Source organism: Crassostrea angulata, chromosome 8 (assembly GCF_025612915.1).
Source record: "Crassostrea angulata isolate pt1a10 chromosome 8, ASM2561291v2, whole genome shotgun sequence".
NCBI lineage: Eukaryota > Metazoa > Mollusca > Bivalvia > Ostreida > Ostreidae > Magallana > Magallana angulata.
This window is the reverse complement of record NC_069118.1, coordinates 12,364,531-12,391,255: the sequence shown is the minus strand read 5'-3', so window position 1 is coordinate 12,391,255 and position 26,725 is coordinate 12,364,531. Positions and strand designations below refer to the sequence as shown.

The 26,725-nt window shown below is 33.2% G+C and overlaps 1 protein-coding gene and 1 long non-coding RNA gene across 3 annotated transcripts; one reads left to right on the top strand and one right to left on the bottom strand.

The window, feature by feature from the left end:
• Nucleotides 1-1,611: 1,611 nt before the first annotated feature.
• LOC128159754 (DNA repair protein complementing XP-C cells-like) lies at nt 1,612-20,196 on the bottom strand. Of its 2 annotated transcripts, none has more exons than XM_052822938.1 (22): nt 20,076-20,196; nt 16,382-17,632; nt 15,915-15,999; nt 15,463-15,547; nt 15,000-15,215; nt 13,952-14,014; nt 13,282-13,368; nt 12,329-12,732; nt 11,716-11,852; nt 11,494-11,544; nt 10,513-10,605; nt 9,942-10,088; nt 9,544-9,601; nt 8,595-8,706; nt 8,418-8,462; nt 7,722-7,766; nt 7,302-7,391; nt 6,480-6,561; nt 5,915-6,008; nt 4,017-4,110; nt 2,851-2,946; nt 1,612-2,518 (listed from the first exon to the last, which is right to left on the bottom strand). In XM_052822938.1, the coding sequence occupies exons 2-22, from the start codon at nt 17,604-17,606 to the stop codon at nt 2,399-2,401; spliced, it is 3,429 nt and encodes a 1,142-aa protein (XP_052678898.1). In that variant the 5' UTR covers nt 17,607-17,632; nt 20,076-20,196; the 3' UTR covers nt 1,612-2,398. The 2 variants fall into 2 exon arrangements, with proteins under 2 accessions (XP_052678898.1, XP_052678897.1); XM_052822937.1 differs by lacking the exon at nt 20,076-20,196 and adding an exon at nt 17,889-17,976.
• On the top strand, nt 20,086-22,585 carry LOC128159755 (uncharacterized). The gene is made up of 3 exons (XR_008240179.1): nt 20,086-20,240; nt 20,435-20,522; nt 20,686-22,585. It is a non-coding gene; the product is annotated as an uncharacterized LOC128159755 (long non-coding RNA).
• The last annotated feature ends 4,140 nt before the right edge of the window (nt 22,586-26,725 follow it).

Genomic DNA, 26,725 nt, shown 5'->3' with positions numbered 1-26,725 from the left:
GCTCACTACACCTTGAAATAGTTTCTCAAATCATTAGAAAATTACTTGATTATGATGGGTATCATGGTGGATAAGAAGTCTATAATTCAAAAAGGCAAAAACAATTGCAATTTTGGATAAAAAATCTTATTTTCAAAATTTTAATTAAGTAAAAGTGAACAAAAACCCCAGGCAGATTCAAACTCATGATTTGCGGTTCAACAGCGTGCTACTTTAACCTAAATAATTACTTGGAAAAGATTGAAGTCTATAAAAACAATGCAATTTTGAAATAATCCTTTTTTTTTGAAATTTATAAAACTCTTAAAAAGCAATATGAGCTGTATTTTTTAGAATTTTAATTTGCTGCAAAAAACTGCTAGTATGATAAGTCTGCATATAATTTTAACTTTTATGATAAATAAGGTTAGAAAAAATCATTTATTTTTTTCAGAGGAAAGATTTCTCTTCTAAGGAACATATAGCAAATCAATTTTTTTACACGACGACAATAATTCAATTTTGCTCCAATTAAGGCTTCTTAACAGCCTTTTCCAAAAAAAAATTGGTGAATAGACATTTAAAAACTATGAATTTTTTTGTCATTTTTGTAAAAAAAAAATCATGATCATGAAAATTGCAGCTCATATTGCTTTACTTGCATAAAGAACTAGGTACAGTTTCAATCATATTTTGCCCTGTTTTAGAGTGATTTTTAAAGATATCACAAGAAATTGAAATGCAACGTTTATTTACACAAGAATACCCATAGATTAAGAATTTATATATATAGTTACCCAGTTAGACTTCCACAAGTTTATTTGTGACGTCACAAAAGTGCATTTTCCCGTAATTTTCATAAAACTTAGCAGAAAACACCAATTCCTTAGTGGTTTTATGAACAGAAAAATATGTCCCCAGCTGTCGCCCACGATGAAACTCACATTATAACTTTATCATGTGATATCACATACCGTAAATTATATTAATTTCGTTGTGGGCGACGGCTGCGAACACGTTTTCCTCTTCAAACAACTGTGAGAAAATGTGCCATTTTTCATCATTTTTTACCAAATCTTAGAAACATGCCAAAATGTTTAAGTCATAACTATTTGTTGAAACAAGATAAAAGTGTATAACTTGGTACTTTATAAGCATACATGTTCAAGATGGTACATGTGTATTTTTATAAGATTTAAACAACTTTTGAATTTTAGGGCAAATATTGAAAGAAACTGTACCTTCTTCTTTACCATTAAAATACAAGCTAAAATAATTCTGCTAGCTACTGGTACGAATTGCAATTCAAGGAAGAATTACCTAGCAAACACATAGCACAATAAAAGTAACCGTACTAACCACTGAACAACAAACAGGAATTACCTGGCATTACAGCAAAATACCTAATTGAAGTTTCAAAATTTATACTGGCATCTGGCCAATTCTCGCCAGATACCATTTCTCACAAGTGCACTGTTATGTTATTTTATCAACACATAAAATTATTTTAGAAAATTGATGTAACGATGCACTGGCAAGAAATGGTACTGGCGAAACTGGTTGCATGTCAGTATTATTTGGAGTATATCTTAATAACCAGTTTTAGTAGATAAAAAACTCGAGGCATAGAGATAAAAATATTATATTTTATTGTAACATACTGCATAAGTTTTTCAAAGAATCATGGAACCATGAACACATACTTCAATGATTCTATAGCTGTCATTTCTTGGAGAGTAAAATGGTCAATATTTACAGAAGCCATGCATCCATTTTTTTACCTGTGCTCTTTTAAGCATGAATTGGAAGATTTAGCAATTTCTACTTAATGTAGTGTAACAAACATCCTGAGTAGTTGTAGGTAAGGGTTTTTAACATATTCCTGAGTCTATTGCTTAAGTTTGTTTGTTTTTTCTGACGGACACTGACACTTCTCATATGGTTTCCTGACTCTATATCTGCGACAACTTCTCCAACTGCTGATGTTTTTGTGGCCAGGATTTTCTGCTCAAGTTTTTCTGGGAGTTTTTCTGACGGACATTTTTTACATGGTTTCCTGACAGACACTTTTTACATGGTTTCCTGACGGACACTTTTTGCATGGTTTCTTGACGGACACTTTTTTACCGTACATGGTTTCCTAATGGAAACTTTTTACATGGTTTCCTGACGGACAATTTTTACCGTACATGGTTTCCTGACAGACACTTTTTACATGGTTTCCTGATGGACACTTTTTACATGGTTTCCTGACAGACACTTTTTACATGGTTTCCTGATGGACACTTTTTACATGGTTTCCTGACAGACACTTTTTACATGGTTTCCTGACAGACACTTTTTACATGGTTTCCTGATGGACACTTTTTACATGGTTTCCTGATGGACACTTTTTACATGGTTTCCTGACAGACACTTTTTACATGGTTTCCTGACTGTGTGACAACTTCTTGGACTGCTGATGTTTTCGTGGCCAGGATTTTTCTGCATCAGTTGCAATCTTGCCTTTTGGCTTTTGCTTAGTGTCTTGTTCTTCATCCTTTAATAAAATAGTTTACACTTTACATCAGTTGTCAATAAATTTCATAATCATTAAACACTCATCAGTACATCCTAAATCTTTATAAAGGGTTCCTCAACTAAAGAAGATAATTATAGTCTAAAAATGGCCAAATCCTCTGAAAGTGATTTAAATTAAGAGAGGAAGTAACTCTCTATGTAAATAATAATTTTTGTTTGCTGTGCAATTTTTAAATGATCATTCTACACCAGGACTGTTGTCAGATCATATGAATGCCACCTAGAATTTTAGGGTAAGAATATCAATTGGGAGATTCATTGACTTGAATATATAACTGACTGTGAAAGTACCTTTTCCATCAGGTTAAATCTCTTCTTAATTCTTTCTTTGATCAGCAGGCCCTTAATCAACAGTTTCCAGTTTCCTACTGCTCTCTTCTCTTTTTTCTGTTCATTTAAATAAACAAATATAAAGAAGTACATCAAACAACTGAAGGTAAATAAATTACATGTATTCTACATCTAAATTGAAGTTATTCTGAAAGATCACAAAATAGATTTTTACAAATTCTTTAAGACATGCTACATTGCAATAAACACAACAAAAGCCTACTTTGACTCATGAATTTCATGGAATTTTTTTCCAACTTAAATATTAGTACCAAGGCATTTAATTACTTCTTATTTCCAAGCTAAATTCTCATGAGACACAATTGCCAGCTAGTGCATATACAACATTTGAGTTAATGATAATCACCCCTGCTGGAAAAGAAAAGCTTTTAGTAATTGGTTACTTGCTTACTTTTCCGACTGTCAGTGAGTATTTGGTTACTTGGATAATTTTTCAGTTCAGTTTTCATAAAAATATATACCAGGTATATTAATATATCTAGTTGTCATTACAATTTTTACCATGGCTCTCATTATGTTTTCTTTTCCCAGCCCCCCTGATACATGTTGTGACCAAGAAGAATCAACATACATGTAGTCAGTAATTGCTAGTTGTTTTTGAGTGTCCAGTAAATTGCTTGTTTCCGAATTACTTTTTTAATTTAGATGATTTAACATATTTGATTTTGAATCTGCTGTTCCTATAAAATACATCCACGCTTTTGATGTTTTTGGCAGCATCTTTCCAAATAATGTCCTTTGACTAGCAAAGGTAATTATGACTCTGTACAACAATATATGAACTTAAAGATTTTAAGGTTACCTCTGCCTCTGTACAACTACCGGTATACATGAACTGATTATAAGGTTACCTCCCTCTCTGTACAACATTACGTGAACTGATTATAAGGTTACCTCCTTCTCTGTACATTACGTGAACTGATTACAAGGTAACCTCCCTCTCTGTACAACATTATGTGAACTGATTACAAGGTTACCTCCCTCTCTGTACAACATTACATGAACTGATTACAAGGTTACCTCCCTCTCTGTACAACATTATGTGAACTGATTATAAGGTTACCTCCCTCTCTGTACAACATTACGTGAACTGATTATAAGGTTACCTCTGCCTCCTTCTGTTTCTGGATTTCTTGTTCCTCGTCCCAGGCGGCCAGGAGAATGTCTTTATGTTCCTCACACACCACGAACCCCTCCAACCTACAAACACAGAACACAGCTATTACTGTAAATTCCTAGACTGAAATATTAAATGCATGGAATTAATATCCGCGTTAAATCACAAGAAGCTCATCTTGCGAATTTTAAAAATCTAGCTTTTATTTTCAGACATATGTAAAGTAAGTAAAACTATATAAAAATTTGGCATTTGTGATTTCATGCAAAACGGTTTAATAGCGGAATTAAGTAATCTACAGGAAGTCTTCTGTAAACAGAAAGACTATCTGTAAAGAAGGGAATCTCAATGTGGCATAAATTACAAGTATAACAAGTTTCATCTACACAGACATCTGGATTAATGGTAATAAGAACTATCAAACCTTAGAATATTGTGAAAATATCGTAGTCAACAGCAACAACTTAAAATTATTTGTTGAAACTCAAAAGGTTAATGTTTGATTACTAAAAGCAATAAAACATTACACAGGTAAAATTGCAACATATGTTCAACATATGTTTCGAGTAACATATGTTGAACATACGTTGAAAATACGTTAAACATATGAATTTTTCACAGTATGTTGAACATACCGGTATATTTGAAATATATTGTTAACATATAATTGAAAAATACGTTAAACATATTACAGACTCAAAACATATGTTGAACATATATTTGTGGTAATCATATGTTCAACGTATGTTTAACATATTTTGAACATATGTTTGTTTAAAACATATGATCAGCATATGTTTTCAATTTGCGTTATATTGATTAAACATGTTTGTTGGCTTAAATTTTTACATATGTAGTAATGAATACGTGTATAAACAAATTATATAATCAACATTAGCCATGCAATTTTTTCATATGAAGTGTTTCGTTAACAAATCCGGATTTAAGCCTGAATCAGTTTTAAATTTAGTGTTCATAAACACACGTCATATTTTACGTCACGGAGGCAGAAGATCAATCTGCAGGATGGATTTTAACTTGTACTTATAAGATAAAAATGCGTTTTCATTTACCTATTACAAATTATATAGTGGCAATGAGTCAATCTACGAGCTGTAGTTGTGTTCTTCTAGAAAATTCGGATTGAAAAACCATACTGTATAAAATAATGTAATGTCAACAACCGACGGTCATCATTGTTGTTAAACTTTTTATAAACCAGCTCTATAGTTGAACCTCTAAGGCTGTTGAAATTGTTATAAATATACAGTGAATAAATCATACAGTAATTACCATGTTTATGAATGAGAGAATGTAGAACATCTCAGAAAAGGTTAGGTCTGTAAATTTCTTCACACAAAGCTACAACTCAACAGCTTACTGTCTATAGTTTATTTAGACCTTACAAGTTTAATAGTAAACAAGCATAAAAATGTAGATTTGAAAAATATATTAAGATCAGACGCATTTAAAAACTTGGAAAGTGAAAGTAGCCCCCAAAACTAGAGCAAAGCTCATTGCAAAGCAACGAGTATGTCATATTGCTGTTTTAAATCAGATATTAATGAAAAGAGTCTTTACAATCCCACAGGGAAATTCCTAATGAATTATTTTGTGTCAATTGATTTCATAACCGGATAAATATGTATAATGTGGAATCATTGAAATTCGTGGGGGCCAATTTTTGTGTAGGGAGTTCTGCTTATTTGTGGGGATGTAATTTTGTGGATGTAGCAGTTTTCAGTTTTAGTATGAAAACTAACTTTATTAAAATTTGTTTTCGCCGAGGATGTAAATTTGTGGGGAAGGGCTACCTACGAATAACACGAAAATTAAGCCACCACGAATTCTGATCACTCCAAAAGGATAACATTGAATTGTACTCACACTGGATGGGAGAATCCACAGTGGGAATCCCAGCCCACCATGGCCGGCACACAGTCCATGTTCAACTTCTTGGCCACCTTATTCAAGCCCGGAACTGTTAAGTGTCACAACATTTTATATAACACAAATGAATGTATAATGTATTCATGTAAAATGTCTAAAACTACTGAATTTATGTTAATATTCCATGCCCAAAATTAAATCATACTTCATCACTTGAAAGCAAGCTATCAAAATCAGAAAGTTTCAAATGAACATCATTTATGAACACACTTGTTTGAACATTATATCAATGAGGTACTGTTAATCTGTTAAATCTATTTTTCATTAATTGCATGCAATACTGAAGCACATTGATAAATGGGCCATCATGCAGTGAAAGAATATGCTACATTAATTTATTAATAGAAAAAAAAGTTTTGATCAAATTTCTTCTGGCAAATGAAGAATTCTTATATATGATTACTAAGCATCAGTATACATTGCTATGATATTAAGCAACACAGTTAATAAAATTCCTTACAATCATTAGGTGGTATTTGGCATGTGATATGAAAAAGTTTACCTTTGAGATACACAGTGCCAGCTGGTAACATAGAGGACTTGAAGAGTTCAATATTGCCATAGGCATTTCTGGGAACCTTTCCCTACAAAATGTGAGAGTTTCATAGAAAGGTTAGCAAAATTCTACACATTGAAATTGGTGCACCTTTTACTTCTTAAAGAATACATGATTCAACTTTCAGGTCGAATAAGGTTTTTTTAGAAATATTGTTGTCTATTACAAATGTGCTTTTAATCAATTACCGGTACTGTAGATTCCTAATTAAACGCAAGGAATTAATATCAGTGTAAAATTGATAGAAGCATATCTTGCAAAATTTAAATTCTAGCTTTTATTTTTCCGACAGATGTGAATTAAAAAAACGATGATAAAAATTCTGCATTAGCGATATATTCTAATTAATTAATGCAAAAAGGTTGAATCACGGAATTAAGTACTCATGTGAAATAAGGAATCTACAGTTTACGACATTTAAAAACACTTCTGTCATTTTAGGATAATTTGTGCCATTAATTTTGTATTCCGAGTCTTTAAAGCCAAATAACATTCTTTTCATCAGGTATAAAACTGCTATCCTCTGAAATGTTCTACCTACAAATTCACATTAAGGTTTCATCCCATTACATGTGCTCATAAAAGCTTCATAGGTTTCACACTAAATTCCCAACACTAAATGTTTATGTATAGACCAATGTCATCAAAATAACTTTCTTACATAATTATACATGCATAATATTTCATATTACTTAATTCCACTGAATCTTGGTGACAAGGTAAGTTACTTACTTAGGTAAAAGAACAGGTTAAGACATCTTAACTTACATCTACAGCAGGTGGAGGAATATACTCTTCTGTCTGCCACAATCCAAACAGTTCCAGATCCAATGCCTCGGGATCCACTTTAGGCTTATTCTGGGGAAAAATCAATATGCTGACATTACAAATATCAATTAACCAATAAATGGAAAATGTAGGCACTGCACAATGGGTGATTTTCACCTTGGGTAATGTTTTAAAAATAAAACTTGTGAAACACTACCCCATTATAAAAATGTCCTGTGTTTAGAAATTTAAAACACAATCATTTTAAATTTGTCCTTTTAAAATTAGTACTCTGACAATGAGGATAAATGGGGCAAAAATTAAACATGGGCAAATATTCCTTGCATACAATATGTACCGGTGTGTATAAATTCTTAAAAGCAAATTCAAAAGAATATTAAGAAAAACAAGATGACATACCCATTTTGCTCTTGATTTCACCATTTTATAGGCTTCTTCCCCAATCTGAAAATTTTAAAAGAAATCCTGACATGACAGTTAATAAAGAGAGGGAAAAATAAATTACTATCAGCCAATATAGCAAGAGAATTTAAAATGGGGAATGGTGAATGCGCAATGAAATAGAAAGTTGAAATAACAATGAGGGAACAGCAAGCTGATGCAACAATGGGAGAAGATTATGAGATACATTAACTATTAATTAATCTGATACATTATGGAATCTCTTGAGTCCTACTCACAAATACAGTAAAACGAGCTTATAACTAAGTGCCAGGGACGAGCTATTTTGCTTTGGTATAAGCGTAATTCTTTACATCAGTCAAGTTTACAACATGTAATAAAGTCAAAGGGAATGAAAATCACTTTGCTTGAAGCATCAATTCATTATAAACATGTTCACTATAACCGTGTTTTACTGTACTACTTGCCATGAACCATTATAATTAAGTGTAAGTTTATCTAATATATAGGCTCTGTTGTGAGAATTATTTGCTGTTATTTGAACCAGTTAAATCACTGGTATATCATGAATAAAAAGTCTCCTCAAATAATAGTTTGTTTAAACATCCCTCTTGCAATTATGTCTGATATAAATTTACTAAGAAAGAAATTACTTGACATATTAACAAGAGCACTTCATATTCAAAGTCTTACCCTAACAGCTCTTCCTTCTTTCAACCAGTTTTCACGTGAATGTAACTGCAGAGACAAAATTTACAGGTGTACAGTTTGATCTCATTTAAACAGAGGACAGACTCTCCTTTAAGTAGATTCATGCAAGATAAAGAAAAGAAACTGAATACTGCATAAATCAATAGCGTTATATCATACCTCGTGCACACATTCTCTGGCATAGACTGGTTCTCCCCTTATGTAACCGAGAGGTGCTGCCGTTTCTGGGTAAATGGCTTCATACTTCAATAAATGTCTCCTAAGTGCATATCTGTTAAAAAAAGATGTGTGATTTGGTTTAATTCTGCATTATATGGGAATATGCTTTATCAGACACACTTAGCTATCATTCTTGTATTTGCTCATAGATTGTGGACTATAGTTCCATGAAGAATTCAAACCCTTTTACAGTTTAAACTCGTTTAGGATTCTTACCAATCACATAAACAGTTTAACACAAATTACTAGTACAAATATATTTTGTTACTAAAGTAATGATGTTATATAATGATCTTCACCATACACCTACAGTACCTCCAAAACCTAAAAGATTCACTTTATTTTGCAAATTAATGAAGATTTCACTGGTGGATTAGAGGTCATGAATATTTACGAAGCTATGATAATATAAATGAGCTGGCCCACAGAAAAGTGAAAGACAATTATATGTAGGACTGCATGGCAAAGCATGTCATATCATGGTTATGGAGTTAAAAGTGCTAATTAAAAATTAAATGTTGCAATCAATTCATACAACACTACTCAAGTTTTCTTTCAATATAATAAAATCAAATTTTGGTAACTTTTTCTGTAAAATTATTTTCTACTGTTTTTTAATTAACTCAGAAATTGTGTCTCCCTAAGATAATGTCAACAGGTTTAACTATGCATGCATGTAATGTATAAGTGTTTGATTTAATTTTTTACAAATCCTTTAATTACCACCTGTTTATACTGAAGTACTTCAAAAATGCAGTTTTCTGTTAAAGAAGTGTTACAGTATTGTTTATGCTATATTTAACAATTAGCATTAAAGAAAATGCTAGTTACATAAACTTTATACTACCGTATGAAGTTTTCTGTTACAGAATTGAGGTACAGAACTCACAATGGGTGACTCTTGTATGCTGAAACACTGGTGGGTAGAGGGCGCTTCATCAGGTTAGCTGTCAATCAAACCATTAGAATTGTAATCAATACACTACTTATCCATGAATAGAAAACAAGGAAATGTTAAAGGTTTGGTTTGCAGCTACAGGGGGATAACTAAGATTTTCACTAGTTACCCTTTATTTTATGAAAGAGTCAAGATTTATATCATGTAACAAATGACTTCTGTTATTCATTTCATGTGGTTTTGAAGTTTGTTAAACAAGTTACACAACAAAAATATTTTATCAGTTTTCACAATAATGAAGCCCATTAATCAATCAAATCAATCCATCTGTCAATCTGTCCATCCATCCATCCGTCAGTCAGTCATTCAATCAGTCAATCAATCCAGACCTTTGATCTCCTCATCCTCCGTGCTGTCCTCCTCACACCTGAACACACCAAGGGTCTCGCTCCACCACTCTGGATCCACCCGTAGCTTTCTGGTCTCTGTCATCCACTTAGAGGCATATCTCGCTGTCACATCTTTCCATTCACCCTCTGTAACATTAATGTATAAAATAACGAAGCATAACAATCACCAGTCAACACAAGAGAATGGACTTCGCAGACAATATTCTCTATTACCACTTGTCAGTAAGCTTAACCCTACACAAAATGCCGAAAGCCTTTAACAGTTGCTATTACAAGGGTATTGAGTACCGTAATAATATATAGCAAATAAGTTAAAAGAGTAAGATAAATTTATCTTGCTCAAAAGCAAGTTTCTTAAAATCACCACAGATTAACAGAATACTGGTACAATAGTCAGGAATATACATGTACCGGTAGTTATTTCATGTAAATGTGGAATTAATGCATTGGACAAATTGCAATAACTGTGTGATGTTTTTTTTAATAAATCACAATGAATGGGACATGTTTATAACAGATTGCAGTAAATAAGGATTCTGTTGTCCCATACCTTCATTGTAGGCCACCACATAATGAACAGGCTGAGTGGCTGCACTCTCTATACGATAAGGTCGATTGACGTGTCCTCGTATGCAGTCAATGCCTGGAAACAAAGACACACGTCAAATCTCTGATATAAGGATTGATAGGTTATCATTTATTTGATTTTGAAGTGCTCTTCTCCGAGTTACAAATATAATTTACCATACTGTAAACAAATTTCAATAATAGGCTGTGTATTATATTTAGCGTTTTTGCTGAAGATTAGCTGGCTTTCACTATATCAGGTGCATAACGAAATGTCATGCATGTATGTATAAGAATAGGTATACATTCATGTATGTATAAGATAGGTATACATACATGTATGTATAAGAATAGGTATACATACATGTATGTATAAGAATAGGTATACATACATGTACGTATAAGAATAGGCATACATACATGTACGTATAAGAATAGGTATACATACATGTACATGATTCAAATCCATGCAAATTGTTGAAAAATCAATTTCCATGTATTATTGCAAATGCTTAATGTAATACATTTACAGTATTAAATATGTCCTGATTTCTTGTTAAAACTTCACTGTAAACCAACTTTTATTCCCATGCATGAAATTTTTTGCGATATTCGCAAGAGCCTCATTGAACCGAATTTTTCTTGCTGCAGACCAGTATTTGCCATACAGTTACAATAAAAAAGTAGGGATGGATAAGGCTTGGTCACGAAAATTAGTAACTGCTTACCAGTTCATCTCAGGTAAATCTTGAAAGAAAGATGTTGCGAATCATAGTTGGTTTACCATACAAGTGCTTTGTTGGCATTCCAATCTCTTAAACAATTCAAGACCACTTGATCACAATGTTTCTATATCGTTAATTGTATTACAAGGTCAAATGCATTTAAAAGCACGGTGATAGTATGGGTAGGTAATATTAATAGTACAGAAACATAAACTATATGTGCATGTACATGTACTTACAAATCCAAGATTTTTCTGCTTCAATAAAAACTTCCACCCATTCATCACAACCTATAACAAATGATATACATTTCATAGCATAATTCCACAAAAAAAAAGAATAAAGAAAAAATGAGCAAGCTCACATACCCCCACTCCCCCCTTACTTGACAATACAATGTACCATACATAATGAATGGCAGCCAGAGTATGCATTAAATACACATCATTTTGATATGGTACCATGATTCGATGCAGTGGATTCACTCTCTGAGTCAGATGATAAGACTTTCCTGTTCTTTTTCTCCCCCGACTGAGGTTTTCTGACTGGGCTCCTGAATTGTACCATCTCCTCCATAAAATCAGAATCCTCATCAGATCTGATTGTTATGAAAGTAGAAAAAATTTGGGCATTCGTTTTTCATTATTTTGCAGATATCATGATACAGTACTTGCTCAACACATTTGAGAAAATCAGTTAAGATTGCCTGTCAGAGGGTTTACATTTTGCATTTTATAATATCATTCATCATGTGATAACAGAATACCTATGATAAGTCTTTAACAAATCAAATTCGAAAAAAAAAATCACTTTAATACTCCATTTTCCACCTTTTGAATTGTCTCTAAATAGAAACTTGAAAAAGACGACCTTTACTGGATACATGCATTTCGATCGAAATCATGGAATTATTGGCAACATGAGCATTGCAAACTTTACTTTATATACACGATTCAAATATATTTACAAGTTATTGCAATTTGCAAGTGCGCTTTGGGAAAAAGGATAATGTCATACAAAAGAGATTGATATAAAGCAGCCATGCTTACCTGCCAGGTGATTGGCCATGCTTACCTGCCAGGTGATTGGCTTGACTTGACAGAGTTGCTTAAAGATTTTTTCTTTCTTTTTCTGCTATCATCAACCTCTGGTTCGCTCTCACTAACATTTTCTGGCTCAAAGTCCTCATCTGAGTCATCAACATCACTCTTGTCATGGTAACTGTCTGGCCTCACTTTGGAGCCACGCTTCCTGAGATTTTTGTTTTTGGTTTTGAGAGTACTTGAGGCATGTGACACACTATCTGGTTTGCTTGCCTTTTGTTTCTTTCTCTGTTTCTCTGTTTTCTTGCCTGCAGTTCCTTTTTTCTTTGATTTTGTGTCCAACTTTCCTTCAGCTTTTGAATCTGACTTTGATTTGATGGGCTTCTTGATTGTGGCAGGGTTGCCTTTGATGTTAATTTTCTTTGTATTTTCTACCTATCAGATACATGTATCAGGACATACTGCATAAGTAAGAAATGTTGTGAAGTCAACTGAATCTGAACACAGATGTTGGTTATTTGTTCAACAATGAACAAATTAAAAAGTTTTACTATTAAACATGTTATAAAACATGATAAAGAAAGTGTAACAATATACCGGTACTCAAGAATTGGAAAAAAATATCTCTAAGACAGAATTTATCAACATATCACATCGAACAATAACATAATTATGTCTTATTATTATGAACACTACTGTAGATTCCTAATAAAATGCGAGGAATTTATATCTGCGTAAAATCGCGAGAAGCACCCTTTGCGGATTTTAAAATCTCGCAATTATTTTCTGTGAGTTGAGAACCATAAGAAATAGAGAAAAAAGTTCCAAGTTTGCGGTTTATTAGTCTCTCAATTCGATACAAACCAGCAAGATCATGGAATTACATACTTGCGTAACAAAAGGAATATACAGTACATGTATTGTAATGCCAATTAAAAAAAAAATTGATATAAAAACATGTATCAATTTTTTATTTTAACTCACTTTTTTGGTGTTTTTAAGGGGGAGGGGCTGCAATGAGGTCACCAGTCTAGCCCTCACACCTAGGCACCGTAACATGATGAGGTATACCTGTCAAATATAACAACAAGGTACAAATATATACTAGTCATGTTGCAACAAGTCATCGTCTGAAACCTAGGGCTGGTCTCACTTCTCATACATGTATCTAAGGTAAGGGAAGCAACACTGACCCTGGATTTTTCAACGACAGCAACAAGTAGGCTAAAAATAAAATTTGTCAGTAATTTCTCAGCAAAATTTTAAAATATGATGCAACAGGCATGCCTTTATTTTGATCGTAGATATGAGACGGGATTACTGCTCAATGGTGCAGTGCAAATCATGTATGAAGGCATAAAGCATCGTGCTAGCTTAACGTTTAGAATACATGTATATAGTTCTGAGTGGATTCTCGGAGACCCATGCAGACACCTTATAATTATAGCTCTATATTATGAAACATCCAGATAAAATAAACACCAATGTCAGAAAACTTTACATGTACCAGTATATACCTGGCATCACTTTAAATGGGAAAGACATCCAGATCAATGGTATATCAGATATATCACTGATCTTTATTAAAAAATTCAAGAAACAAATTAAAATCGAAAATTCTAATTCAATAAATATAGACTGATAATAGAGTTACCAGAACATATTCCAGTGGGCTGGCAACTTTTCTTGTCTCCATTCCTTTTATAAGACTTTGGACCTAATTTGATACAAAAAGAAATCAACATATTATACTGATATAGTAACATTAGTTGTACTTATTATGGCTAGAAGTACTGTACAGTAGATACCTCATTAAATGCGAGGAATTATTATCCGCGTAAAATCGTGATAGGCACATCTTGTACATTTTAAAACCTTTCTTTTATTTTTTGGACAGAAAAAAAAACTAAATGAAACTATGATAAAAACTTGGCATTCGCGATTTTATGCAAAAAGGTTGAACCGTGGAATTAAGTACTCATGTAAAATAAGGAATCTACAGTATGTTGCATCAGGTGGGTTTGAGAGTATGTGAATGTACATGTAATTTCTCGACTGTCAGGCACATTTAACTATCTATGCAAGATTAATTACACTGTCACTGTTTATGGTTGATTTATATTTTCTTCATGAAAAAAAGAAATCAATTTTGGTTTGTCAAATAATGAAATATAAGTTCAACTTACAAGATACATTTGAATAAAACAAGCCATGCAACTCATAAGACCAATACATATATATTATTTCAACAGACATGGAATACTGTTATCTGCTTATTGATAACAATATGACAACAATGATTTTTATAAATTCAAAATACCTTAAATTGTAAGTCAGAAAAGATAAACTATAGACAACATTGAGATGGTGACCATCTCAAAGGGCCCCGCTTACCGGTATTTATTAAATAGTGAAAAATAGGATGAAAATCATTACAAAGGAATTTACTTTGACCTTATTTAACCTATGACTTATACATTTTCCAGGAGGCATAGAACTTTGATTCAAGCTAATTACCCCTTACTTAGCTACAGGCATTCTTTTTTTGTGCACCATAAATTGCAGATTTTTACTTTGGGAGGCACTGTAGCTCTCAAGCCGTCCATCTGAATTTTTTCAGACCGGGATCTACAGACCTACAGCTTAGTGTTATGTAAATTGTCAAACAACATTGCTGACATGATAAGCATAATAAAACTTACCAGGTTGGACTGGGCATCTTCTGCTAGTTGGAGATCAATACTGACTGCCTCCCTGAACCAGTTCATTAAGCGGGTGTGGGCTGAGACATCAAACTTTTTGACTGTGACCTTGGACATTTCAGAGGGCACAAGAGACAACGCAACACCCCTCAGGACTGGATTGTTACACACCTGGTTCAGGTATCGACCCCTCATTAACAAACACATCAGATGTACCTACAGAAAAAAAGACTATCATTTTAAGAGGAAATGTCATTTAAGGTGGTATAAGACATCTCCATATTGTGACTTATCTCCTATCAAATAAACAATAAAATCAAGTATAATCGTGTAATTTCGTTCTTTCCCAAAATTGTTACCAAATTGCATAGCGCAATGGATAAGAGCGATAACTACGAAGATATCATCTGTGAGCTCCTTGTTGAAAAACGCTAATACTCTGCCTATAAATAAGTACACCCACCTTATGAATATCTTCTGTCAGCTCTTTGTTGAATCGATTAATTTGTCTCTGAACGTACGCCTTCCAGTCAAACCCTTTCTTTTTTCTACAACAGAAGAAATAATACATGTTGTAATCTCTCATGATCATGCATGCATCCAATTATTTATAAGAAATGTCAAAAAATTGTATGTGTGTATGCATCAAAAAGGTATATGAACAATTATGAAAATTAAATACTCTATACTTTTTTATTTTGGTTTATCTTCATAAAACCTAAAAAATTAAAAAGGCCAAATCTATATCCCCTAGCTTCCAAAACCCCATCGTTGTACTTTATATGAAATACTGAATGAAATGACTACATGAAGGTGTCATAACAGTATTTCACTGAAAGTTCACAACTATGTGAATGTCAGTGCCTTTTGGTTCTTTGATTTTTAACCATGATAGCATATATATAATGTATTCACCTTTTCTTGAGGAAGTTTGGAGCCTCCAGAATTACTTCCACCGGGTCTTTTGGAATTTGGGATTTCTGAGGGCTGCCTCCAAGATCTAGAAAAGTGTGACATACCGGTAAATGTAACAATATAATGAAATCTGTATACAATGCATTGATAAGTGTCACATAAATGGAACATTATAATGAAATCTGTATACAATGCATTGATAAGTGTGACATAAATGTAACATTATAATGAAATCTGTACACAATGCATTGATAAGTGGAACATAAATGTAATCTGCATAATGAAATCTGTATACAATGCATTGTCAGAATCCTCTGGGTAAGAAATTTAGCGCAAAAAAAATATAGGGTTTTTATCAACAATGTAACTACATGTGCATTACATTTAACCACTGTGTATAACAATTGTTAGACTAAGCTCCACTAAGCAAAGTAAAAATTTTAAAAATCGTTGACATTACAACTAACCTTTGACCTCTTCCCAGTCTGAGTCTTCCTCGCTGTCCTCCACACTACCCTCCTCACTCCCTGAATCCCTTGAACACGGCACAGATGGACCAGCCATGTCACTTCCCCCCTCCATGTGAAGAAGAACAGACATTACATCTGATTGGTCAATTTTCTGTGCACTTCCATGGCAGTTAGTGGCTTTTTCTGAATGAACACTCTTGGTTGGGCAAGTTTTAGTGATGACAGGAGTTTGAGATTCAGTGGCAGAATCATGGGAGTGTTTATTCGTTTTCTCTTTTTTTGATGAGGAAGTTTTACTTTGACGAGTATTTTTAATTTTGGTACCCAAATTCACATTGTCTTTTGATTTTTTTTGTGCTTTGCCAACAGGCTTTTTCTTGGTCTTCTCAGTGACATTTTGAATGATTGGCAGAGACTCTTTTACAATGCTTTTTTGGTCTTTTGCTGATCTTCTTTCAACTCTATTTGTTTGTAATGGGACCTTTAACTTTTTCGTTACTGGTTCAAAATCATCAGCATCATCAGTTGATGACATCACACCAACATCATCAACATCATCATCATCAGTTGATGACATCACACCCACATCATCAACATCATTGTCATTGTTAATCGTAACTGACAAATTTTTCGTGTTGTTCTTTGCACTCACTGACAAATTCTTCGTGTCGTTCTCTGGGACAGCTTCAGTTTTTACATTACCAGTAGTCTCTGTTTGTTCTTCTTTCTTGATCTTGCTTTTAATTGTACTCTCATCAGCAACTTTGTCTAATGTTCTCTTTGTTCTTGTCCTCTTTGCAGATCTCTGAATTTCAACAGTTTCAGCTTGCTTTCTTCTCCCTTTTTTTGCTTTCGGTTCATCCTTACTTTTTCCAGAAGATTGTGTGATCCGCTTCCTCCCCTTTTTGTTAGTTTCCTCATTGTGCTCTGAAGTTTCACCTCCAGGTGTTTTTGACACATTAATATTACCTTTATTATCCCTAGACAATTCTGTTTCTCCCTTCGGAACTGGATTACCCTTCTTGTCATCACCTCTTTTTCTCTTTGCTGGCTTCTGTACAGTTTGTGAATCATTCCTCCTTTCGCTATTTACGCCATAATCTGCTGCTCGATCCTTAGATAATTTGACCTGTTTAATGTCATTTTCATTGTTGATGGCGTTACCTTGAGTACTTTTCGTTCGTTTCTCAGTTTTCTGTTTACTACCTTTTCGGGGTGGCATAACTCTTGTAAATATATTTCCAATAACTAGAAGAATGTAAACAAATACGTTAACTCTGAAAATATAAATATATGAGGAAAATGCATGTGTTCGCCGTCTGTTTGCCGTATTAATGGGCTATACAGATAGCGCAGCACGGAGGCGCGAGTTCTTGTATAACAGCCCTGTACCATCTAACGATCCACCCTTTTATGTAATTGCACTTTATTTACCTTACTAGCACATTTTATGTAAAAAATTAATAATTTTAATGCTGCAATATCCTAATACAAAAACACTTGCCTTAAAACCAGGAAAACATATCCACGTGCGTTTGTTTATTTATTTTAAGTTATGCAACCTCTGACTTGTTGGATAACTCGTACATTTGTTGTTTCGGACATAATACACATTTAGCGACACCCAGTGTTTCTGATTCGCTCCACTTCTCACAATGAGAAGCGGAGCGATCAAAAACACTGGACTTGACTTAGGAAGATGATTTAGCGACTTTCCAAAAATAGATGATATAATATAAAACCATCAGATTTATTTGAAAATTTTATAGGCGATTTTTCTGAAGCTATCAACTACTACTTGATAAAGAAAAATTTCATATATTTTAATATAAAATTTTATCATTTTCTATTATCTTTATATGGAGCTCTTCTTTTAAAGGAGATCAATATTGTCTAAAATGGCAGCCACCCCCCAGCCCCCTTAACATTCTTTTGAAAAGCGGTTAATAAACGCGCCATTTATATAATCATTAATAATGTCTTTCCAAAAGGACCAGAGACTCTAAAATTGGCACAATAATTTTATATTATAGCTAACATTTTAGGAAGATGCTTTTTTGTGTGTATATGGTCTTTTGGGAAAGACATTTATTTGGTGACGCTGCTCGAATCGTCAACAATGCCTGGGTTCGGTTATTTTACCAGCCAATGGCGTAATGTATCGCATCTTTCTCAGTTGTTGAAAAGTCACCAGAAAATAAATCCAGAATACACAAAAAACTCTAAAATTTATTAAAAACTAAAGTGGAATTATTGAGTAATAAAATGAAGAAATTCAAACACCCTTTAAACTAATCACCCCCACCAATCATTTATAGGAAATCGCAGACTCATCTAGTAACGTTAACTCTAGGGAACAGACTGTGGTGGATCGACCCCACCAACAATGCTTTTTCAGTGTTCTGAGCATAGTTGCTCTGCTGGATTTGAGTATTTTGAGGTGATAATTTTGGCCGGGGCGAGATCAAATCCAATAAAGGCCGAAGGGCTTTATGATATATTTGATCACGCCCCTACCGAATTATCACTTCATAATATTCAAAGAATGGTTCCTTATTATTTATATTTATGTAATTTGAGCCATCGTACGATTTAATATCTAAATATTTATATTTTCAACTGTCTTTGTCTGTGATAACATTACGAATGAATTTTGAACCCTAAAACTCAATAACATCATAAAAACATGAGTGACACAAAATAGGCGTGTCTATATAGCATAACCGAGAAACGGTATTGGCTGCGCCGCGTAGTTATACATTTAGCATCTGCTATATATAAAAATAGCGGTTTAAAAAAAAATGTTGATTTAAAGTGTACAAATTGGAAATAATATACATATAAGTAATAAGGATTCATTCTTTGAATATTATGGGGTGATAATTTCAATCAGAGCGTGGTCAAAACTATCATTAAATTAAGCGATATTTCAGACATGAATAAACATTTATTCAAAAAGGCTTTAAAAAGTTGAAACACATTTACAAATATACGGCGTCATTAGTCGCATTGACTGTTACCCAGAATTGAACCTGTTTTAAGTTGATTTAAGTTTACTTTGATATATAATTATAATGCATAGTGTGTCCGCGATTCATTCTTAAAATTAATGATATGCGACCTATACGAACAACCCACATTGGATTTTCCCTCTCTAGATTGCATGGTATGAATGTCGCCATTAAATGGACCGGTACGTGTTACAATATTAAGAAGCTTCAAAACGTGCGAACACAATAAATAGAAAGTTATGCATAAATATGATAGCATGATGAAAATTTAGAAACTATCCTATAAAAACTGACGACTTTAATTTTTACATTTTCCGGTTAAAAAAATATGAAGATATAATGTTAATTTTCCCGAGACCAAAGTTTGTCATCCTTTATATAGTTAGTAATACCATATGTATACCAAGCTCCTTGGAGTAACGGTTTTTTGCTATAGTTAATTTACCACAAGTCTTGTTCACAATTATATGATTGATTTTGCATTTTAAAAGATTTTATAAAAAAAATAATTTATTTGCTTATAATAGAAGCTTTCATTTGATAAGTTTAACGGAATCAGTGAATAGAATGTTTTTGAAGAAGTCACGCCTCATGTCAACGCTGTTGAGTATAAATGGGAGTGAAAAACATCGAGAAAGTTCCAAATTAAAGCAGTGTGTAGTATACCCGGTGAAATTTACCTGGTATATATTGGCGACATCAATGATCCAGTTAGGTACTCTCTCACCTGTTGATTCTTTAATTTCACGTCAACAACGATCAGCCATTATAACTGAGGAAGGTGCTCTGCTATGACATGTGCTACAAAGTCAAATGTAAAAAGTGCCAGCGTTTTACTTGGACAGGTAAGGTGTCCATACTATTAGGCTTATGATATCGAAGTAGGACCATTTCCGTCTATCACACGTGTTAAGCATGTTAAGTGTCAACAAGCCATTCTTTATTCTTATAACTGTGATTTTGGCACAAATCTATATTGTTTTCATCTGGTTAAGGAGTGGCCATGTTAACTTAAAGAAATTGCACAATATATTTTAAGGATGTGGCCGTCACATAGAATTGGTTTTGGAGGATGTCCCTACGGATGAACGTTGTCGGTGTAAAAAGTCGGGGAAATGTACAATATTGTAAGTAAATCTACGCTACAGGATATGATTGTATAACTGCCCCCTCACCCCCTCTCTTTCTCTGTCTGGCTCTCTCTTTCTGTTCAAACTCGTTAATAGATTCTCCTCTCAGCAGTATATTATTTGAACAATCCCAATTTCATGCATAATTTATTGTCATCAGATAGCATCCGTAATTGTGGATGATGCCGAATCTCAGTCATAAACCTTTCATCTACAAGTCTGGATGAGATAGTGATTTACAACTCAGTACAACTTTTACATATGGAGTCCTACAGATTTCCACTTCAACAGTTTGTGCCAAAGAAAAGTCATCAACATGTATTTTACTTTTTCCTGAAAAAAAAATCAAACTGAGATATTTTTAAATTCAAAGCAAATCTTTATTTTAATTATATAATTTTTCCTTAGAGGTCAAACAAAAACAATTCTAGACTGGTTTAAGATTGATCATGAATTCTTTTCAATTGTTTTATTAATGTTAAAAAATTATTTTGATCCAACTATTATTGTATTTTTTAAAGATCTGCTTGTTCAAGCACAATATATGTTTGAATTGAGTTCTAATGTAACCTGGAGTTCAAAAGTTCATTTTAATGTTTGATCATATTTCAAGTTTCTGTTAAATGGAAATGTACATATAACACAATACTATTCATTTTAAAGTGGGTTTTTTTGGTCACTTAAAAGTAGGTTAGCATCAAAAGTAGAGCAAATAAATATTAGTTTTCTCTGGCCATAACAATGTATTAAATACCCTTACAGCATTCAGAATTTTACATTTGTCAGTTTATTTATAAAACAAGTTTTTGAAGGGATGTTCTAATTTGCAACCTTTTAAACTCAATGGTCTGTAACAGACATACCAGTTTCGCAATATTTAGGCCTAAAAAAAAAAATAGTGTGTTTAGGGTAACACTGATGAAAAAATTAGGTTAGGTAGGTGGGGATTTTTTTTTATTTAATCTATTTTTTTTGCCTGAATCCTAAGAATGTTTGTTTGTTTCATATTTAAAAATGTATTTTTTATTGGAAATAAGATAAAATTCACAGTCGGATAAAATCAGGCATCTAAAAATGGTAGGATCGGGCCATTTTTGTACGTTAGGTCGGGTTACCCGAAACACACAACTTTTTTTTTAGGCCTTAGACTGAAGTTGATATTCGAATTTGCAGAATTTTTTTTATTGATTTGCATGTCTATATTTGGTTATTTATTTTACAAAAGATTTGTTTGTAAAATTGTGCTACCCTGCATGCTTCACACCCCCCCCCCCCCACTCTGTTGTTTACACATAAGGTCTATTTCAAAAGCACAAAGGAAAATTGTATTACTATCCAATATTGTGATATAGAAATTAAATGTATAAATTAAATTTGTATTTGGCAATAATTATAAACACCGAAGTAAAAAGAAAGTCATACTCTTAAGAAGGCTATTATGGCCATGGCCATTTTTAGACTCTAATCTCCTTGAGAAGAAGAGCTCTGTACAAAGATACATGCATTCTTTCTTTCCTATATATTAGATTATGGGCATTATTATCATATGTCAAAGTTAAATGCAGATCTGATGGTTAATTCGTTGCCCCGGGCCCCCCACCCCCACCCCCCACCCCCCCACCCCCCTTAAATGTTATATCCAATAGTTAGATGCATTTTCTGTTAACTTTTATTTATAAAGTTAGTTGTTGTTTGATGTGCTGAATTGTTTAATTTCATTTTTCCCATCTTTGAGAGCATTCTTTAGATAACATTGTTAATATTATACTTGATTTAATATTGGTTTGACGTTTAACGTTGAAATTAGATTCTTGTAGCAATATTACTTCCTTTACAAATATATATATTTATGAAAATTTCATGAAAGAAATTACTAAATATGTCTAATTTTACATGTTCCTGATTGTTATGCACAGATATTACTTACAATCTTGGGCATTTTACAGGCTATGTACAATATACAGCCAGAATTATACATATAGCATTGTGTGTATATAGCCTAATTATGACAAAAACATTATTTTTTAATCAAAATTATGGTTTTAAATCAAGTTCTTTTGTATGTACTTGTATATACAATATGGATCGATCCATATCATGTTTATGTTTTCCATCATGTCTGGTGCTAATTTTCAATATACGGCCATGATAGCCATATTGCTTGATTGCAAATGTAGAATTTACTCTTGTCATACAGATTCTGTGTCGTATAACTTTCTTTTACAGTTGTGTATATTTTGTTTGTCTGCTTTTGTCAATAAACTAGTCATATTGCAATCTATGCCATTCTAGTTCAATAATTCCATCTCGATATCAAAATCCAGCAACAGTCCCATTTAAAAGGAACCAATCTATCTCAGGGTCTGTTTGATCATTCATATGAAAGTAACCAAGCATATGCGGATATTATAAGGGAGTATAGACCTCCCCCACCCCCCTGGAAAATTTATATATGGAATTGTAGTGATATCAAGGTCATATGAATGGTCAATATCAGAATTCTATGGAAACAACCCACATGCCCCCCCCCCCCCCCTCCCCCCATCCCATTTGAATTTGAAAAGACTTTAGTATAGTGAAAAAAATGGTATGTAACTTTGGTACAATTCCTATAAATAAAACTAAAATGCAAGCAGCAAACCTTATCTTAAATGGAGACAATAAAGTAAGTCAAAATAAGGAATACATGTACACACTGGGTCATTAGGATATGTTCATTATATAAACAAAGAAAAAATTGCTTTCAAAAAAAATTGTTTTCGACTGTGTCTTGGAAGCTGTCCTAGATGCAAAACATGGAATAGCAATATCAAGGTCATAGGAAAGGTCAAGAAAATTATGACACAATTTAATTTCTTCCACCCATATATCACTTTTATGTTTGATGAAAAAAATGATGACCTAAATGGCAAAGAATCTAAACTATTTGTACTAAGGTCAAGGTCATATGGAAGGTCAGGGTGAGAAAAATGCAAGACTATTAAGGTTAATTAATCAAATCTGCCAGAGCTTTGAAAATATAAGATTGAATAATGCCCCTGTATTCCACTTTTTAGGGAAAGAGACATCTTCGCTTTGCTAAGGTATTCTGATCTGCACCGCTCCTCACGTTTGTAAGAAGCGGTGCTGATCAGAAGACCTTGTCTGGCGAAGATGGGAAATAGACTGTTTTCTTATACATGTAATCATGTAGTTAATTTATTTGTAAAGAACTATAGTCTCTTCACTTTTTTATACAGTGCAAAAAATATTGGGAATGAAGTTAGATCAATATATAGATAAAATTTTCAGAAAGTAGGAATGGGATTATTTTGAATTACTATTGTTTCTCTCCCTTCCACTCTCCCACCATCTTAATAAGACCCCCCCCCCCCCCCCACCCCATTGTTTTTGGAAAGACTGTTTTCTTATATTTACATTTTTGAAATATTATATTTTTAGATATCTGTCTCTTCCTCTTTATCAACAGATAAATTTTACAATACCAGCCGCCTCGAGATGTTGATCGAGGTAGATCTGCTCTCTCTTCTTTAAAAATAAAAAATAATGATGCTACGTGCCTGACTCGGTTACCGGGTAAATATGTGAACACTTTCAAAGATGATAAATAAAACCTGCCAGAAATTTTGAACATATATTATGAACAATTAGAAAAAGGTGTTCATTTTAATAACCACTGAGAGAAATCACCTCTCAATCACATCTATGTATCCAGGTACGTTATACGGGTCGGAACAGCTTAACGTAAATTTTCAAAAGTAGGCTTTTGTCACTCAAAAATGAATTACATTATTAAATCAGGTACAAAATTATCATAATTTTTATTACACTAGTACTCATACCAGTCAAACTAATGACGATGTTTTCAATTGGATCCTTTGAGTAGTGATAGCGGATCCCGGCGTCATGCAATATTTTGACCCCCGCAATATACAATGAGGAAAGGGAAAAAGTACAGCTGTGGAGGACACATTATTTTATCATACAGTATAATTTAATAATAAAATAACATATTTTTTTCAGAGTTGTGCCATTAGTACAAGTCATAATTATACCGGTATATACATATATAATTACTTTACTACAGTATTTGGCGCTGAACAGTATTTATCCTCAAGGTATACGTCTAATCAACAATAACTCGATCTTTACATTCAAGAATATAATGAAATTCGCCAGCAATTTCACCTGAATTACACAGTAACTTTATACACTCTTTGGTATAGAGAAATATTGTTCCATCTGCCAGTCTCCACCATGAGATGATGGTTTGAATTGCAAGTTTTAAAAAATGACAGTATTTGCAGGTTTTGATACGTACACGCCTGTTTGAGTCAACATATTCCAAGTATTGAACATACATGTACCTATAGGTTAAAAATCAATGATTCGTTAAATTTATATTGTTTTAAATGATTTTATAAAAAAAAACCATCAGATTTATTGTTACTTTAATTTTTCAGTAGCCTGTCCGATCGTGTATGGGCATTTTACCCGCCTTATTCACCCATCTTGACTGTTTTATCTTCCCCATTCAAGCTTACAAGCAATTTTATAAATACATGTTTGTACGTTCCTAAAATAATTTGAATAAATGAAATAATTTAATTTCAAGTAATATAAATGCACAAGCACTAGATCGAATAAAAGACTGAAATATCTTCTTAAAAATCTGCAAGTTCCGTTTATGAATTTAAGATCCGCAGCGAAAATTAAATTTCATTTCTAATAAGATAGCCTAATATAATTGATACATGATTGCTTTCATTGAATATTTTTTTTAAGCCGGGTACGCTTTTTGGAAAGCTATTACTTGTTAGAAGTAGTTTCAGGATGCACGCAATAATAACAAGAGGCCCAGGGGCCACATAGCTCACCTGAACAACAATTGCCTTAATTCTGATCAAATTAGCATTACAGTATCAAAATATCTTGACAACTAAGTACAGTAGATCTTGCTAAAAAAATTGAAAATCTGCCAATTTTTATCCACCTCTTTCTTTTGGTAAATACCAAGCCCCTTTTGTTGTTGTACCTGTAAGATGATTTTTCTCTATTCCTATTTACCCCCCCCCCCCCATTTTGTTGCCCCACTTTTCTCTAGGGTATCATGGTTTCATCAAACTTATATCTGCATAACCTGTGCTTTCACACTAAGTACTGAGTTTTGGACTGAAAAACTTTCCAAAATATTTTTAAAGATTTTCTCTATATATTCCTATGTAAAAATTCAAAGTGCCATCACGGCCGAGCCTTACCACTAGGGACTGTGATTTTAAATTTACACTACCCGAGGATGTCTCTACACAAGTTAAAGCTTTTCTGGCCAAATGGTCTTTAAAAAGAAGATTTTTAAAGATTTTCTCTATATATTCCTATGTAAAAATTCCTCCCCCACTGTGGCCTCACGATACCACTGGACTATTATTTTAATTAACTTGAATCTATACGATTTGGAAATGCTTCCACTCAGATTTGGTCTTTCCTGATTTTTTAGAGATTTTCTCTATGTATAAAAATGTATCCCCCATTGTGGCCCCGCCCTACCCCCAGGGACCATGATTTGAACAAACTTGAATCTACCGGTACATTATCTGAGGATGGTTACCCGCCAATTTGAGCTTTCTTGGTCAAATAGTTTTTGAGAAGAAGATTTTTAAAGATTTTCTCTATATATTCCTATGTAAAACTTGATCCCCAAATTGTGGCTGCACCTTACCCCCAGGGACCATGATTTGAATAAATTTGAATCTACACTACCTGTGGATGCTTCCACTCAAATTTGAGCATTCCTGCATGGCCTAATAGTTTTTGAGAAGAAGATTATCTCTATATATTCCTATGTAAAACTTGATCCCCCATTGTGGCCCCACCCTACCCCGGGGGACTATGATTTGAACAAATTTGAATCTAAACTACCTGAGGATGCTTCCAATTTAAATTGAGCTTTTCTGGCCTAATAGTTTTTGAGAAGAAGATTTTTTAAGATTTTCTCTCTATATAAAAATGTATCCCCCATTGTGGCCCCGCCCTACCCCCAGGGACCATGATTTGAACAAACTTGAATCTACATTATCTGAGGATGGATACCCGCCAATTTGAGCTTTCTTGGTCAAATAGTTTTTGAGAAGAAGATTTTTAAAGATTTTCTCTATATATTCCTATGTAAAACTTGATCCCCCATTTGTGGCCCCACCCTA